This window comes from Macrosteles quadrilineatus, unplaced genomic scaffold (genome assembly GCF_028750875.1).
Source record: "Macrosteles quadrilineatus isolate MER2022 unplaced genomic scaffold, UCM_ALF_1.0 Scaffold_5__1_contigs__length_97177068, whole genome shotgun sequence".
Lineage (NCBI taxonomy): Eukaryota > Metazoa > Arthropoda > Insecta > Hemiptera > Cicadellidae > Macrosteles > Macrosteles quadrilineatus.
Window position 1 is genome coordinate 1,334,646 of NW_026542598.1, and position 19,286 is coordinate 1,353,931.

The 19,286-nt window shown below is 34.4% G+C and overlaps 2 protein-coding genes across 2 annotated transcripts in view; one reads left to right on the forward strand and one right to left on the reverse strand.

Moving 5' to 3' along the window:
- The first annotated feature begins 385 nt into the window (after positions 1 to 385).
- Positions 386 to 8,680, forward strand: LOC128994467 (eukaryotic translation initiation factor eIF1). The gene is made up of 3 exons (XM_054419042.1): positions 386 to 563; positions 5,562 to 5,719; positions 7,964 to 8,680. The coding sequence occupies exons 1-3, from the start codon at positions 536 to 538 to the stop codon at positions 8,108 to 8,110; spliced, it is 333 nt and encodes a 110-aa protein (XP_054275017.1). The 5' UTR covers positions 386 to 535; the 3' UTR covers positions 8,111 to 8,680.
- A 3,721-nt stretch (positions 8,681 to 12,401) lies between these two features.
- Positions 12,402 to 19,286, reverse strand: part of LOC128994468 (H(+)/Cl(-) exchange transporter 5-like) — a 60,391-nt gene continuing 53,506 nt past the window's right edge. Inside the window, exons 15-17 of the mRNA XM_054419043.1 lie at positions 15,190 to 15,353; positions 14,771 to 14,987; positions 12,402 to 13,257 (exon numbers count right to left, since the gene is read on the reverse strand). Of these exons, the coding sequence (XP_054275018.1) occupies positions 13,167 to 13,257; positions 14,771 to 14,987; positions 15,190 to 15,353 (472 nt within the window). The 3' untranslated portion in view covers positions 12,402 to 13,166. The remainder of the gene's footprint in view (positions 13,258 to 14,770; positions 14,988 to 15,189; positions 15,354 to 19,286) is intronic.

Below are 19,286 nucleotides of genomic sequence, written 5' to 3' on the forward strand. Positions count from 1 at the left end.
AAATTAATTTTAAAATTTAGTATTATCAAATTAAACTGTCATAACCTAACCTAACCAACCAAACTTGCTGATATGAAAAATTTGTTTGATAAAAAGTTAATGCTGCCAGCGGGATTCGAACCCGGGACCTCCAGAATATCAATACGTAACGCTACCAACTATGCCACGAACGCCGCTGAAATCACATCGTGTCGTTACGGTAATCGTGTCGCCTCAAGAGAAGACATTAGCCACTAGAGATATGACGTCACTACACCTTTAGCCTTAGTCCCTCCCGTGTGCCTAATCCGTCAGTTCACTCACTTCACTCTCACGTCTCACTTTGTTCAGTTTCTTCTTCTTCGTGTTCGTGTTCAGTTCATGTTCTTGATTTGATTTCGGATTTCGGTTCGTTGGTTCGTTCTCGTTCGGCCATTTTGAGAATTAGTTTGGGAGTTGAGTTGATAACTGGTTGAAAATTTTTAATAACTTCGTAAATCTGTGAACTGCTGCGCTTTGCAAGTGTTTAATTTCCTGTGGATACTTTTTATATCGTATGTCAATCCAGAACCTCAACACATTTGGTAGGTTGGCCTAGTTAAGTGTAAACCTATTTATGTATGTTGTCAGTGAGTGAGTCTTGGGATAGGCTGCAATTAGTTATTGTTCTGAAATTTATACTTTACCGAGGAATCCTTTCCAGGTTCAGATTTATATTAAAGATACAAGTTTACCATAAAGTAACAACAGTAGACTAGGTGTAAGTTATTCCCGTGATAAGGTAGGGTACATAGGCTTAACACGTTCGCTGCTACGGACGTTCCGGAACGTCAGCCGGGCCACGGCGCCAGGAGCTAAGAACGTTCCAGAACGTCACCGTTCATTGTTGTTTAACGTTGCTATGGATAAGCCAGCACGTCACAAGCGTTCTATATTTCTTTGCAGCTCGTGGGGACGTACTTTTCTGACAATAAAAAATATAGTTTTTCCAAATCACCACCAGGGTCGTTTGGAACAGGGCTTTGTTTTACCTCTTTCCTGCTAGATAGCGATACTACTTTAACGACTGTAACCTGGGTAGTGCTGCTATCTATCAGAATCACTTAGTACTATATCCAAAGCCAGTTGTATTGCAGAACATTGCCATCCAGTATAACTACTGTTGTTTTTATTGTAATTCAGTGTATCGGTGGCAATGTCACGCAGCGGCCGAGCGTTAGTTCAGCAACTGGCGCCGTCCCGGCATCTAGTGCTCAGCAGCGAACGTGTTAAGTCACAAAACATAATAAGTTATGGTACAGCTTAACCTTGGTAGGCTAAGCAAGAGTCTTAAGGCCTTTTCACACCGGCGTACTGGACGTACTGTACGTTTGGTACGGCCAGTACGTCCAGTACGCGCAGTGTTTCCATTCGCGGGGTTATTATCCCGAAAACGGGATTTTTAGACCTTGAGCGGGATTAAAACGGGATGCGGGATAAAACGGGATTTTTGGCTGTGACGACTATTTTTATCTTTTCCACTCAATTTTAGAGAAAACTAACTCAAATTGTTTAAATACTGTAGCAAAATATAATAGTGATGTTTAAACAACTTATAAAAATGATACGTAAAGTTTAATATTGGGAATTGTACCAAAAAAATCATGCGGGATAAAACGGGATTTTTCACCGATTTAAAAGCGGGATAAAACGGGATTTCTCAACCCAGGAAGCGGGATTATTTTTTTGGTCGTGTGGAAACACTGAGTACGCGATCCATTCACACCGCACAGAAACTTTCAAAACGTACACTTGTTCGTTTGCAGTCAGACAAGTAGGCTAACACTGGCTGAGCACGTGGTTTTGAAGTGTTCACTGCGCATGCGCGAGTCCATGTCACGTACGTTTTAGAAAAATCGCTCTCCGAGCGATTCACACAAAACCATCACGTACGTAACTTACTGGACGTTTTGTACGTTCTGTACGCGGTGTGTGAACGAGCTCAAATGATAACATGGGCAGCGATTTGTTGAAAAAAAACGTACCAAACGTACAGTACGTCCAGTACGCCGGTGTGAAAAGGCCTTTAAGGTTTAACTAAGCTCATGCATCACTTAAATTTCATTTCCGAGTAGGTAGGCCTAGGCTATTTTGCTTAGGCCTAACGTGTGTGTATATAATGGATAGGCATAAGGGTACGCTACCGTAAAACGGGGTGAATTGAGGCCTGTGGGGTGACTTGAAACCATAAGCTAAAAAACGTTTTAAACTTTTTTAATTTTGTAACTACTAATAAATTACCTGTACACTTCAACTTTTTTTGAAGCCTAATACCTTAGCTTCAATATGGTATAATAATATCTTCAATTGAAACAAAATTGAATGTAAATGAAAATAAAATTTAAAAGCTAAAAAGTTTCCCGAAAATTTTAACCCGAATAATGTTATACTTTTTTTCAGAACAATAACTCTGTGAAACCTGTGGCATTTTTTTTCTCTTTTTTCAACTTCTCAAATTACATTATCAGCATAGTTTTATCTCTTATCTATTTGATTGTCATAAACCTCGTACCTATTATTAAAACTCAACATAATTTTCATGTCGTCGGGGTGACTTGATACCACATTGACTGTACATGATAGATGCCCTTCTTACAATAATTTTAGTTTCTGGGGAGGACTACAAAATAACTTCAATGAGTGGCCCAAACCATTTTAAATGGCCTACCAATCCAGATGTATGCTGTTATAACAAATGTGATATGAAAGAACCATTAAACCTCCATTACCCATTAACGCGAGGGGAATGTTTGCAGTCCCCGAGATGAAAAAATTGAGGCTGAAGGACAAAATCAATGAATAAATGTGTTTAAGAAGCCCTGTAAATAGTGTATATATAATGAACATTTTAATTAAGTTACTTTAAAGCTGACAGTTCTTGAATTTTAAAAAAAGAAACCTTTTTAAAATTTAAACCACTTTTTCAAGAAGTATAACTGCGGCGACATGTAAAATTTCAACATTTCACTAAGAAGAATAAAATGTAAAATAAGTAATTAAAATTTTGTTTGAACACACCACTCTTCTAGTTTATGTTAAGGTAAGTAATACTGTGTTTCGGTCCAATATTATTTTTTACAGATTTTTTTATAGTTTTACCAACAAACCCCGCGTTTTGGTGTATAATTTTATTAATAACTTCAGTAATAATTATGCTAAAAATATGTAAAAAATATCAAAAGATTCAGAACAAAAAGATGGACTCAAATCACCCCTTAAATAAGCCTAATATTGTATTACATTAAAATCACTTGCAATCATATAGGCTGGTATCAAGTGACCCCACTTGCAGGGGTGACTTGAACCAGCAATATTTATTTTTTTTCTTTTACTTGTAACCATGGTAAAAATATATTACTTTGTAAATAGTTAGTATACGCTAAGACTGTAATAAGTATATAAAAAATATTAGTTTTAATGTGCTTAGTTACAAACATACAATGGTGTAAACTTCAAAAGTGGTATCAAGTCACCCCGTTTTACGGTACCTATTTATTCCCATTAACATGACCATTGGAGCCTAGGGGCCTAACATAGGCCTATATGGTAAACGATCACAGATGTCACGTTAAAATAGTAGGTAGCCTATTTTTTACACTAGAATAGGCCTAGCTAAATGCTAAATTTTTTACTAGTGTTGCCAACTCAAACCGGCCTAGTTAAGTTAAGTTTACCTGTTATCTCCGCAATCAAGACTTGAGTATCCAAATATGACTGAGAATCCTAATTTAATATAACATTTCTGCAATCCTAGGGTTCTGTTTTTTAGCTGGGCTTTGCTAATATCGATTGAAACTAGGCCTACCTATCTTAAGTTATCGAATTAACAATTGAAGTTATCGATCAATAAGTTAATCTTAGCCTATTTTTAACAGGCTCTTTATTAAGTTAGCCTATAATCTGTTAGTTATAAAATGAAACTGTAACGAATGAACTGTAATGAAACCTAACCTAACTAACTAAACTTGCTGATGATGAAAAAATCTAGTCCTATATAGTTTCAATCGATTTCAGAATAACTTAAGCAGGCCCTAACCCAGTTGAAAAACTGTACCCCAATCCTAAGCAACGTTGCCAGTAACGTCAGGCCAGGAGAGATGGTTAGTCTCATGGTGGCAGAACCTTTCACTGAGTCGTTGACCCCGTGGATGATAGAACTCTAGCAGGAAATTTACACGGCGACTAGGTCAATGTGGGGCCTCTGACAAACTAGTGATGTGACGAGTCGAGTACTTTCCCTACTCGAATCAATTCGACTCGATACCACAACTACTCGAGTCGGTACTCGAGTACTGGACTCGATTCTTACCTGTATAGCACCGAAGCTCTGTTGACTCGTTCGTAGCTGCCGTGCGAATACTGGAAATGGAACTTGTTTGACTCGGACTCGAGTCCCTTTACTCGAGTCGGACAGACTTGGCTCGGACTCGTTTTATACTCTGTGTAGATTTAAGATGAGAGCGAGATAGGTTATTTATCTCACATTGAGTTGATAATTAATTATGGATTTTATTCGTCATTATAAAACTTAGATTAATAACAAACAGTGTCTTGACTCGAGTAAGCAAATTACTCGAGCGCTATGTACTCGTAGCGGATAGTTTTGAAACTATATCTTGAACATTCAGCAGTGTATTAATACGAACTGTCAGTGTCAAGCACACTAAGCGCTGTCGACTCGTAGTGGCAAAATCTGGAACAACATCCGAGTCTCGACTCGAGTAGTAGACATGCACCCAACCCAAGCGCTATGGACTCGTAGCGGCGGATCTAGTAAGCTTAGTTCACGAGTAATAGTACTCGAGTATCGCCGATTCGGTATCGAGTCGACTCGATACTTCATTGGACTCGATACTCAACGAGTCAAGTACTCGACTCGTCACATCACTATGACAAACATAGGAAACTTTCTCTAAAGGAAACCTTCGCCGGAAATTGAACCCCGTTTTCAGAAAACTTATAGAACCAAGAAACTTTGAGAATACGGGTGTCATACAAGTTACCAGACGAAACATCCGGCAATGGAGGCAGTGTGCCAACTGTGCAACAACTAACTTAAACCTGTGCCGTTGAGCGTTGAGCACGTACACACGGCACACTAGGCCTACAAAGATTGTTATGTAATCGAGTCTCCCCTTTTATTGATACTGACCCAGACAGGTTCGATGTTGTCCACAAAGTAGGTACTTCTTGAGGCTTGTTTTTATACTTAGGCTTAACTTTAGTTACCCACCCCATCCACTTTAAAAGCTGGTTTCAGAAATGACTTAAGTTATAAAGTGGATGACAAATGACTCCAGGACTTCCTTTCAACCAAAATGAAGGGGATGGTCATTCAAGATCACTGAAATTCCAGTTAAAAAGTTATTTTTCTAGCAATTAATGAGAATATGACACAATAATAATGTAGCCTAACTTTAGTGGGCTTATCTTGTAAGATAAGTGATGGCCGAAAAAACATAACCGTACTGTTAAATCTTAAGACATGACATACAACTAGCCTAGAACTATTAGACACTGTACTAATCTAGTCTTTGTTTCAGACCCCTTTGCTGATGCAATCAAGGGTTCTGAAGATGATGTTCAAGATGGTCTTGTTCACATAAGAATTCAACAGCGCAATGGTCGAAAGACCTTGACTACAGTGCAGGGGCTTTCTTCAGAATATGACCTGAAAAAAATTGTCCGAGCATGCAAAAAGGTAAGCTTGCTTTGCAAGTTTTTTTATAGTATCAGTAATTATTTACACTTGACCATTGAAACCTGCTATAGAACTTTACTAATTTATATTACCAGTAACTTGATTCTTAGAAGAAGATAATGAAGCAAAAATGTTTCCGCGCTCACAAATACCAACTGAACTACAGTTTTGTTTACTTTTTTTGTAATTCTACTGACTAGGCCTATTTGTCTAGTACCTATTTCTTCCAACGATCACATAAGACCAATAGTTGGAGCACGCATATCTAACTAGCATTCAAACAGCTGAAGTCTGGTCCGCCATCTTACTTTAGGATAGTAGCTCTAGATGCCGATGAAAACAGCTCCAAAACCCAATCTTCCGTTTCAAAATAACTTGACATTTAGCCTACATATTTAGACTAAAGGCAAATCGTTGAAACTTCATATGGGTAATTTCAATAAGTCTAGGACACTATTGGTTCTAATTAAAAGCCTAAGAGTTAATATTTTCTATTTTAATCTTCAAATAAAGTCGATACTTTTAAATGAGTTTTAAAATTTGACATGAAAAGGTCGGCCAGTTTTTTCTCCATAAAAAAAGGTAAAACTCTTGTCGTGACCGCAAAATTTGTGGGATATTTTGTTCTCTGTAAACTGAACTTTGTTGTAGTTCTCTAAATTTTCAATAGAATGTGCAGGACAGTTCATTTTTTGGACTAAAGTCTGTTTAAAAATTGAATATTATAAATGGGACATCTTGTGGTTATGGCGAAATAACATTGAGCGACAAGAGGTACCTTTTCTCAGACCGTGCAGAGGTTAACACAATGATTTATTTTGGCCATTTACATCTTCGATTTGATATTTTAACCAAAACTGTCCTGTTCTATGTTAACTTAAATGAGGTACAACAATCGATAAAATCCGAATTTTGATATTTTCAACCTTAATTAGGTACTTATATTGACTGTACTGAAAACTTTGCATCGCCGACAAGAGGTCCCTTTTCGCTTTCCATATTACAAATGTAGGATTAAGAAATTAAACTGTTCTAAACTAGGCCTAACATAGCAAAGCAACCAAACTTGCTACTATTACAAAATTCCATTTAATAACAGAAAAGGCAAGAGGGTAAAATAAGATTTGGAAATAGTAACTTAATACCTGTTTAACGATTTGTAGAAGTTTTTTACATCTTAAAAACATTAGGCTAAATCATTTCTACACTGATTACAGTTTTGTGATGTTTGTGTCGATGCTGATGTGTGACCCTTTATTATCTTGCAAACACTTAAATGTACTAATTTACTAGCCTATTAGAATAATTTAACTTATTTGTGTCCACATTTTAGTAGAACCTACTGAAAAAAACTTAACATGTTTCAATACCACCAAATAGAAACATTAAACAATGTTTGTACTCTTTTGCGGTAACGGTAAAGCAAAAGCTAGGACCTTACTAACATCTCAACATTAGGCTACACAATTTCAGTTAACATATTTACTCATATATAATTTTAAAAACAAGTAGGCACTTGCAGTCGATCCCAAGAGCCAACAGAGCCGTTTCTGGTCCAAAAAATTTGATATCTGAGTTAGTAGTATCATAATTGTTCAAGTTGCACTTGACACATTTTCTTAAACTACCTTACTCTTGTTTCAAACATAGGCCTAACTAGACTTGTACAAAAATTCTGGCTTCAAAGGGGTACCTGGCCACCCGTGTCACCCCTTGTGGACACACCTTTGATGCCTGGATTGGTTTGATGAGAATTGCAGCCAAACATTTATAGTTTTACAGTTATTCTACCAGGGATTCATTGTCTCTCATAGCTTAGGGCCTTCTGGCAGGGGAAGATTAAGACTGCCTACAAGATTTATTGTCCTCTTAAACTTATTTACATATATCAAATCTGAATTAATTGATTATTGAAGAAGCAGCCATACATGTTTAGCCTAATTATATTACAGTGTTTTTGTTTTCCTTTTTGTGTAGGTCTACTTAACTGGTGCTGAATTTTTCTTTTGTTTTCTACAAGTTTTTTTTTTTACTTGTTAAATGTGATTTGAGCACAATATTTCTAGGGTTTAATTTTTAGGTTCTAAAAACCCTTTAGATGTGCAGAATTAGGCTGTCAGAAAGCCATGCCAATTTGTGTATTTAATAATAATTTAAAAGGAATAAATTTAAGGATACTTGTAAATGTCACTTTTATTTAAGTCCCACAGAAGTAATCCTAAAAGTATTTTTTTTTGCCTGTAGGAGTTTGCTTGCAACGGGACTGTGATCGAGCACCCAGAATACGGTGAAGTGTTGCAGTTGCAGGGAGACCAGCGAGAGAACATTTGCCAGTGGCTCACCAAGACTGGACTCGCTAAATCAGACCAACTCAAAGTTCACGGTTTCTAAAGCAAAAATGCAGAGAAAATTCAATTTTTTACTAAATTCCTTACAATCCTTCAAGTAGACATTTAGAACAAATTTTCCGTAACGGATTAACTTGGTATAGAAATACATTTTTACAATCGTACTTTTTTATTTTCCTCTTTGTCTTTTTTATTGAAATCCCAACTATAACTGGAAGTTGAATTTCCACTATGTATCCGCTTTACTGGAGGTAGTATGTATTTGGATGCGATCGACATATTTAGAGAAAAGTCGTAAAAAGCTAAATAAGAATGCAGTCTTTAGGCACAAATGACAGAATCGGCAAAAAAGTAACCTGTTTCCATAGCGAATGGTATCCACTGTGCCTTTACGATGGGGCTTTGGTCCGTCGCTGTCACATGACGATATTTCACTACTCCATAGTTTGCTGTAACGTTCTCAGTACGTACATTAGATCTATCACAATTAATTGTGATGCATGACATTTATTTATTCCTGTATACCATGTCTGTGAATGAACAGTGTTGTATAAAATGCAAGTTGCTTTTTCAGTTGCATATTAATTCCAGTAAAAATGGTGTTAAACGCTAATGAGTGATTTTATTTTCCACCCTTGTCTCATGTTTGTACTTATCTCTGATTGGTCACCTAATGCATTACAGTACACTCCTCATAAACCGAGGTTGGAACCAAGGTACCAAAGTATATATGAATTTGACAAATGGTGTTTTTGGCCTCTGGGGACCTCAACAAGAAAAAGTAAATTAATCTCAGACCCAGGTAAGCTTCATATTCGTAATAGGTCCATGAGACTACGGTAATAGCTAAAAAGAAGGAAAATTCACTAAAAGGGACTTGGAAGAAAAATTAAACATGAAAGATTTAATTATCTACTTTTTTTACAGCCTCCAAATTAATTAAGAAACAAGTTTTTTTACAAATCTTTCAATACCAACACCATTGCCAAGCCACTAAAAGGAAGTTGTTGGGCAGTAAGATTAACTTCAGATTGGTCTACTACGACTAATTTAATCGGTAACCACTACAGTTCTGGTAAACTGAGGTCATTTTAGGCCTAAATGTGTTTTATTTTCTGCCAGAAAAATTACTTATTCTTATTAATTTATTAACATATTTTTCTTTACAAAGAAAAGCAAAAATAGCAAGTAGCCTAGTTTTTGATTTGTTAAATTTATAATGTACACTTAAAATAACCACAAGACATTATATTTACATAAGAATGATCTACAATAACCTAGGAAATGAAAATCACACAATACTAGGTCGGCCGCCAACTGCTTTGTAAACAATGCCAGTGTCAGTCTTTGTCAAGTTAAAGCTCAGGCCAAACTCAAAGAAAATTTAATTTTATGCTTCTTATAACTAACTTTAAAGATCCATCTTATTGTTTTTATTCAAATACTATTTATTGGTTTTGGATGTCTAATAAGACAGTGTTTAAAGTTGGTTGAAGAAGTGTTTTAAGCATGTTTGAGTTATTGTTTTCTTTAATAGCACTATCTAAGATAGTACAAGATTCTTGTGTACATATGTGTGTGTGTGTGTCCATTAGTGTGATAACTCGAGCTTTACTCATACAAGTTTGCGATCAGCATTGATTGGACTATGGGAACGGGGTTTTGTGGGGCATTTTCTTTCTAAACCGTTTGAGTATATAATACGTACATTTTTTCCGGTAGAATTGAACAAACTGAAATAAAACATATTGTAAGTAAAATATTTTATATAAATACAGTTTGATTTAATTTAATTATTGCTGTTTGATATTTATTTAAGTGCTGATGACCAGGTATGCCAGCCGCAACAGACGGTCTTAATGATCATTGTTGTATGTAGTGCTAAGAAAGTCATTGTACTAACTTATTTTGAAAAAAAATAGGACTTTTTCATTCATTCATAAATATTGTAATAGTTATATTACATTACTAGTAGTGATGGTCAAAACCAAAAATTTTGAATCTCAAAACCGAAACCCAAACTTTAAAAAATCGAACCCCGAATCTCAAAACCTAAACGCGAAAATTTTTTACTTAGCTGGTTACAAAGGTCAAGGTTACAAAAAAATACACATAATAATAAAATGTTAAGTATGCAATCAAAACTGAAAGAGATCGACTCCTGACCGTGGCATAACATAAATATGTGAATGTGACTGATAATCTTAAAACCCAATACAACATAATTTTTCATTAACAACAACAACAAAAAAAAAAATTAATTAAACTTCCAACACCAACATAAACATGAATATTAGATTAATTAGAACATTTAGTGGTCAATATTTCTTAGTGTTTAGTAAATATTGATGTGAAACTGAATTGTACTAGTTATAGTATTTAAGATACCTTTTGAAGTTCAGAATAAACTTCAACTTCAACTTGTTTCATTACTGTTAATGGTGATGTTTGCTCTTTTACTACCAGATTGTTTGGAAACAGCGTTGAAAACAATAACAATGGCACAAAAAAATTTCAGCAGTTTCAAAAATAAAACTGCCAAAATCTTTAATTTCAAAACTTTTGAATCTCAACTTGGTGATCGAATCTCGAAACCGAAACTTTTCCTAAGTTTTGATGGTTTTGAGATTCGGTTTTGACACATCACTAGTTACTAGTCCTCAAAAATAGCTGTTTATGGGACGAGTGTGGCCGTTCCTGTGCGAGACGAAGTCAAGTGTGGGATTACCATAGGAGTCCGGTAAACATGTTTTGGATGAGTGATATTTTACACCATACTCTAAGCTGATGGTGTACTATGGATATGTTTATCCTATTCTTAATTATGGAATCATTTTTTTTTTTTTTGGCAATTCTGACAAAAGGAAAAAGGTATTTAAATTTAAAAAACAAATCATTAGAATAATTTATTCTCTCGAAGCTAGAGATTCATGTGAAGATATATTTAAAATCAATAACATTCTTACTTTTCCTAGCCTGTACATCTATAATTTACTAATTTTTATGAAACAAAATCTCTCTAAATTTTCTGTTAGTTCAAACAATCACAATTATGACACCAGACACAAAGACTGCCTTTCATTTACCAAACAAATCTTCTACCTTTGAACTTTTGCCCCACTACTCTGGTATTAAATTGTATAATAACCTGCCTGATTCCATTAAGTCTGCACCTTCCCTCATGTCATTTTAAAAAAAACATTTATTTAAGTTGCTATGTAACATATGTTGCTATAAAGCTCAAAGATTTTTCGCTGACTTTTGTACAGCTTACATTTTATTTTTATTTTGGTATTCTTAATAATTGACACTATTCATGTATATTTTGTACAAAATGAATAAAGGATGATTTGATTTGATTTAACTGAACAATAACAAAATCCTTATACATACCCACTGACTAAAGGACTAACAATCACTACTCATAACCTCTAAGAGAGGTTATGTTTTTGTTTATAACCACTCATTGCCAAATATAATCAGCTGGTTGGTGTCCGGTGAAACTCATTTCAGTACAGTAGTACGTAATGAAACCCCATTTGATTAAGCTGGTGGCAAACAGCTGTTTTCAGGATTAAATCCTTGCGTGGGAAGTTCTGTAGTGTTGTGTAATAGTATATTTCATTACTAGGACCGAAAGTGGCACTTTCCGGCGCGCGCTCAAGTTTTTGTGTGAGGCGAAGCCGAACACAGGGAACACCAATTTCACGTGCGAGGCGAAGCCGAGTACGTGAGAGCTATTTTCACGTACGAGGCGAAGCCGAGGACGGGAATAATGGAGCAAGTGCCGGATAATAACTTTCGGGACGAGTTATGAACGATACTTTTCATCACGACGCAAAAATACACTAACACAGAATAGCAGACCTCATCAGTAATATTACAATAATTATCTATCAAACAATTTGTTTAAACATAAAAATATAATAAAATCTTCTAAAAGTAAACCTATGTTCATTTTTGTTTGATTTTTAAAACATAAAATAAAATAAAATATTCTAAAGGAAACCTTCGTATATTTCTCAATACTTCAAACAAAAAAAAAAAGATTAAAACTACTTTGAACAATACATACAGCTGATTTGAATCATTAAATTAAACCGTAACAAAACACTAGCGCGCGTAGTGAATAAATGGAAAACTAATTGAGAGCGAGGGAAAGTAAATTTAGAGCGAGGGAAAATCAGCTGATCGATTTTCCCTTGCCCTAAATTAGAGCTTAGGAAACGGCTACTTTCATTGATGTCAGCTGTTATCGAAAATAGTTACTTTCGGTGAGGAGTGATGAAAATACATTTCCAAGGCAGTTAAAATAAACTCCTTAAGAACCAAGAGATTTTTTAAAATTTTATTACTACAAATAAAATTATGAACATGAATAAGTAACTAAAACAAGGCTATTGATTTAAAAAAGTATACATGTATATATTAAATAATAAAGAAATAAATACTCTGAATATCAATATAAAATTAATTTATCACCATGAAACAATTAGAAACATTTATGGTCAGTACAATTGAAAACAAATATAAAATCAACAAATAATAATAATGTTAGACATACACAATTATTGTACCTATTGCATATTGAAATAACTATGAGATTAGACTAAAACTATTTAAACAGTATGAAATTATCGTCATATCAACATTTCTTCTTCAACAATTTACATTTAATCCTCTAGTAGCCTAGTATAAATATTTATATGTATTTACACACATAATTAACCATAGTAAAGACTACATAAAATTATAGTAAAAATTAAAAATAAATATAGGCGACCCTTTTATGACCGAAAACAAATTTCATAGCAGTTACAAAATTGCATAATCTAAACAAATTAACTAACCATAATTTTCAAAGAAAAACCATCACTTGCCCTACATAACATTTTAAGTAGCCGAAAATATCGTAAAAGATATCCTATACCTTAAATAATACTACCTGTTTCATGCAACATTTTTGACTAAGGATTCCTCTTGAAAGACTATATATAACCATGGTCTATAAAAGGGTGAGTAAAATTTATTACGATAATAATACACTGAGAATAAAAATTAATGTTATCACAAAATCAACCGAGTGAAGTGATGCGAGTTCAGTTGAACAGCACGGTACTGGGGTCCTCGTTGTCTATTTGCTTGATGTACCGCAACACATCTTTCTTGGTGATCACACCCAACAAGCGACTGAAACACACCATGTAACATATCCAATGAATCCATAAAAACAGTTCTTTAGAACATTTGTAACAATACATACATTGAAAATACTAATCCACCCTTTGCCATGATCTTGGCGTACAGGGCAGGATCGATGGGTTTTAATACTTATAGATGATATTAGTTAAATTTCATAGGTTATTGTAAAAGCCAACCAATCAATAAATATGTTTGTAAAAGGTAGCAAACAAAATGGACACTAAATAAAGGTTAATGCCTAAGGAGCATATACAATAGTTATTTTTCGCTGCACATGACAGAAATGTTAATGGTAGAGCCGCAGGCGTGTGTGGGAAGCTTCTCGAGTGTGTCACGTTACACATATTTTTCCTATAGTTACTATAAGGCTTATAAATAATTAGTCTTTCAAACACTAAACATCAAGTTTTTTCAGGTTAGGTGAAATCCAAGCACTGAACGAAAATAGAATGTTGACACGAAACAACAGGTTAAGTCTTAGTATCAATACTCAAAAGGATGTGAAACACTGTACCAGCTGATCGTAGTCTCAGTATAATAAGTGTTGCCAACTTATTTTCAAGCGTACATGTATTACGTGCCTTAAAAAAGCACACTGTTTTGTTTTGTGTTGTGTGGTTGGAATACTGGACAGCGGCAAAACGTTTCTTACACGTATTGCGCGCCTTATAAAAAAACACTGTTTTGTTTTGTGTTGTTTGATTGGAATACTGGAGAGCGGCAAAGCAGAAAGTAAAGGCGGCAATAAGCTACTTGGCATTCTATGACCTACCTTATATGCATTTTTTCTACGGTGAGCTAACTGCTACCCCTTTATTGAACAAATTAAATTCTTGGCATAGAGACTGTTTTAGCTATTATTGATGTCTTGCATAAAATTATATTTTTGAAAAGTTATTTTTAACTAAAATAGCTTATTCCCTAAGAGGGGAGTTTACGGAGTAATTATAAACAAATTACCCCCCCACCCCTTCACGCTTTGATAAGGGAAGTTTCTTTAGTTTGTTTGTTCTGAGGTGTCAAAGAGCCTATAATATGCAAAAATTAGCCAATGAAGTGCCACGGTGTACAAGAAAAATTAATTTAAGACAATGCATAATTCAGTGTTTATTTTTAGCTATAAAAATGCTACAATGGGTTAGAAAATACTTTAAATTAAACAACTGAAGTTGCTAAAGCATTTTACAGCTCTGTATTATTTTATGGAACAATTTTGGTTAACCCGGGTTTCGAAACCCGGTTAAATTAGGTTAACAGGGGTTTTACTGTAAATTAATGCAGGTAGTCCTCAAAATATGTGGTTCCAGTTTTTGTGGTTTTGTGTACCCGCAGTTCATAATTTTTGCTGTGTTAAAAGTAGACCTCAAATTACGCAGTTTTCTTTTACATACCACTTTGCTGTATCACATCTACCGCATACTGCAAAGACTTGTAGCCTACTGTACACCAAATTTGGTTAGGTCTGTACAAATTACTACTTAGTGAAGATCTAAAAACTCACCCATTATGAGTGACCAGAGTCTGCCGCAGTCCCAGTTTGCGGAACATGTCTATGACAGTCTCCATGGGTGTCTGGTCAGTGATGGCGATGGGTGCCATGTCCAGTATCCGCGCCAGTGGCAGCGGTGCCGGCGCTCCTGGTGCCAACCCTGGCGCTTCCGGCACAAACAGCACCAAAGAGTCTCCCCGTAGGCCTTCCATTGTACGCTTAGCATTCTCTGTACACAGAGTCATGTTGTAACTAGATTGACTAAGTTATACAATTTTGTAAGATTTTGTGTTTGGCAGCTCTTTTTTATAAAACTTAACTACACTTAAGTATTAATCTAATTCGAACATGACTTAACTGCAACACTTACTGTTTAGTGTTTGGCAATCATTGATACAATGAACAAAAGTTACTAGGACAAAAGCACATACCGATGGCGAGATTGAGATCCCTCCTGAGCACAAAACCGACCAGGTACTGAGATTCTCGTGAGACTACGACAGGGAAGCCCTTGTGTTCTGTGTCTTTCAACAGAATTTCTACGTCTTCTACAGTCATTGAGTCCTGAGTCAGGATGCTGAGTGGCTCACTTCTCCTGCAAACACAACGTGTGTCAGTGGAATATTTAATTAAGTTCAATATCAGCTTGTTGTTATGTATAAAAACATAAAATCAATAATAAGCATTAAATAATAATAATTTGGAGACATTCAGTAAAAGTTTTAAAAGGAAAAATGTAAGTTGTATGTTTGGTCATAAATAATGGATGAAGTAGATCTACATCAATAATTAATGGACTCTCCTAAAGGACAACATGCGAGATTAAGTACTGCTTTTATTTCTCAACTAGCTGTTGTACCCGTGCTTTGCAACGGGAAGAGGACACAAAATAGAAACATTTTAATCATTATCTCTTGCATATAATAGTTACAGATCCGCCAATGCTTTTAGAAACAAAATTCGACTTTTATAGCCTTAATAGAAACGTTTAAGTTATGACTTTTAAATCTGGTAAGTAGTGGATACCACCATTTTGGTTTTGATTAATTTGAAATCTTGTGGAGGCTGATATGAGAAAAACTGACCAAATCTTCGAGTAAAACTTGAACATGATTTACCTTCATCTCCCTTAATTACACATCTTTTAATTTATTATTGACATTTTAAATTTCAATTTTGAAGTTGCAAAAATACTAATTATTAAATTTAAATATCTTTATATTAAGTCTTCTTTATATTAACCCTCCGAGTGTCACGTGTTTTGGCCTTAATGTCAGCCTATTTTTTGCTCATTTGCAAGATTTTATTAAAACTGATCTGAGAAGCTTAAAAACAATGTTAATTATACTGTTCTATATACCATTTTGTTTGGAAAATCTTGGGCTTCAATATTATATATAAAACATAAGGAAGATTTTTTTTTTAAAAATTTTTTAGGTAAAAAAAATGTATAATTTCGAAAATTTAAAAAAAAAATAACTTTGCGCTCAATGAAATTGTATAAATTATAGGCCTATAAATATTTGAAAATAGCCACTTTGTTAAAAATTTTATGAGGATTACAAATATATAATAATATAAGGAAGTAGATTTGCAAATAAATAAGTTATGGGCAAAAAACAGATTTCAGTACATAGCGTTTAGCTAAGAATGCATAGCCCAACCATAGCTAGGAATCTGGCTGATAATTTACATCAATATCACTACCTACTTCTTCAGGATCATCAACCAGCACTTCAAAACCACTTAAATCTTCTTATAATGCACCACGTATATCACTACTTCTGATTTTTAACAATAAAACAATGATAAATGTAATAAAACACATCAGTCATCGGTCCGAGGGTAACCTAGCTGTTTACAAATACACGCACGTCAGCTCAGTCAGCTGTCTGCTACAATATTTTCGGAACTAAAATGAATAGTGCTTAGAGACAGACCTCTGGAGAAAGCTTAGAATATTACGGAAAGAACGATACCTAACTCAATCCAGTACAGTCCGATTCAGTTAGTCATAGAGCCTTCGCCGTAAACAGTGTTCGCGAGTCGCTGTAGCGACGCACGACACTATACAAAGTGCGTTACGCGTCGCTGCAGCGACGCATGACACTCGGAGGGTTAAATCACAAATCCTTTCATCTTCAGTTTTTTCACTCACAATAAATCATTAGCAAAACTAAGTCAGCTGTTATAAACTTTAGAAATATTACTGTGCCTTATCAATACAGTCTTTTGAAATATTAAAGAAACTATATCCATAGGTACTATAAAAAATTTCAAACAAATAATTTAGTATTAAAGACAGCAGACAAAACTAATATGATTATCAAAGCATCAAGGACTAAAAAATGTAATAGCAAATACAGAATATGTTTCATTGCATCTCTGATTCTACTATACAAAAATATCAACAAACAACTTAATATACAAACCAGTTCTTTTGTTCAGTTCCATCGTCCATTGCCTTTACATTTTCACACTTACCATTAGGAAAACATAGTAACAGATATTTCATTGATTTTAGAAACAAAAGAACACTGTGTACTGCCATAGACTAACCAACACAAGTAGACTTCTCATCCCATTGTAAATTTTGAAGCTCGTTTTTCATGTCTAGTTCATGTACGCCACACTGGGCGCTAGTGTCAACAATTTTTTTTCTATTATTTTAGGGCTAATTTCTTGGTTTGTGCTTTACTGTTTGGTTAAATAACTAAGGGACAATTTATTGTTTATGATTAGATCGTATTATTTGGTTAAACGAGGTTTTAAATGACTGTATTAACGGGAAACAAATTGTAAACAAAACACGACCTCTACATAAACCGTACAGAACTAACAATAAAATTTGTCTTCAGCTGTTCCATTAGGATGAGAAATCTACTAAGGGAGTATGTTTTATCTATGGTACTGCTTAGTTTTATGATATTTTCCTTGGTTTAATTTAATCAGTGGTGTGGCAAAACACAAACAATAAATTTATCAAATAAAGTAAAATTTGAACTGAAAGCTATGTTAAGATAAAATAAGAGTATTTTGTATTACCGCACATATACAACAGATTTTAGAAAACAAAAATCAAAGACAATTTAGTTATTGATGGTATTCTTTAGTTTAATTTGAGCATAGGTTTAGCAAAACACAATAACTTAATTTACCTAAATATACATATAAAAAACAATGTGATATGCAAATTATAGTTAATCTAACACATATGAAGCAGTTTGAATTTATTTAAAGTAGCCTCCAAATTCATACAAAACATCAATACATTGTAATTTTCATACTGTTTCCATGAAAACATATCAATAACATTATTTTCACTTAAGATTATTAACTTAAGACGCTTTAAAAAATCCAAAGCAGAGCCGGAGTTGATACAGCAACGGTTATAAAATCTTTTTTTCTATAATCATTGACATAGTTTTAGAATAAATAATCCATGATAAAATGTTAGATCAAAATAAACCTACCTCATATTTATGTAAAATATTATTTCTTTGTATCAGCTGTCTGAAATTGTGAAATATGCAGTTTAGCAGTTCTTCTTGTTTATATTTAAATGTCAAAGCAAATGTAAACAAACATTGTTAGTGTTCTCATCACAACCATGGAGACCAATCAATATTTACTTTTAAAATGTTCACCTAAGAACTTTTAAAACCAAAGGGGCGAAGCCTACGGTCAGTATCGAAATGTGAATAGTCCTATAATGTTCCTTGGTATGGTAACTATATTTTTGTAAAATTTAAGCCCAGTTAGTTCAGTAGTTTTTGCACCTATTAGTAATACACATACAGACAGACACCATTAGATTTTTATAGAATAGTATAGAATAGATAGTTAATGGCATAGAATAACAATGAGCAATAGTTATTTGTGTAACTAGTGGTGAAAGTGGCACTTTGCTGCACATGAGAGCAATGTTTACGCACGAGCCGCAGGCGAGTGGGGAATGATCTCGAGTGCAGCAAAGGCCTTTTTCACTCGTGTTACACATTATATTTTTCCTACAGTCACTATAAAGCATATAAATAATTAGTCTTTCAAACACTATACAACACGTTTTTAGGTTCAGCTGGCAACACAAATGGTGCCCTAGAGAAAGTAGTACCCGCGGTCCGTATCACTCCGCTATTTTTCCTCGTTTTTTTTTCCGCGTTTTGAGAATATAGTTCCGTATGTTTTTGTAATTTTAAGTGGTTTCCGCGCCTAAAAAAATGCTTTTAAGGTATTTTCTTGTGTATTAAGATCGTAGGAATGTTTTAAAAACATTTTAAAAGAAATGTCCAGAAAGTTCAGAAATACCGAAACTATAAACACTAAATGACAGGTTAAATCGAAGTTATAATAGTCAATCAGCTGCTCATAGTATTATTATCTTTAAGTGTTGCCAACCTATTTCCAAGCGTACACGGATTACGTGCATTATAGAACCACGCTGTTTTGTGTTGTTTCGTTGGAATCCTGATGTGCGGCAAAGTATAAACCGTACGACAAAGTATAAACCGTACGGCAAAGTATAAAT

Coding starts and splice junctions, on each gene's coding strand:
- LOC128994467 (XM_054419042.1), top strand. CDS start 536: ATGTCAATCCAGAACCTCAACACATTTG. Junction 564..5,561: donor CCAGAACCTCAACACATTTG/GTAGGTTGGCCT, acceptor TCTTTGTTTCAG/ACCCCTTTGCTGATGCAATC. Junction 5,720..7,963: donor TTGTCCGAGCATGCAAAAAG/GTAAGCTTGCTT, acceptor TTTTGCCTGTAG/GAGTTTGCTTGCAACGGGAC.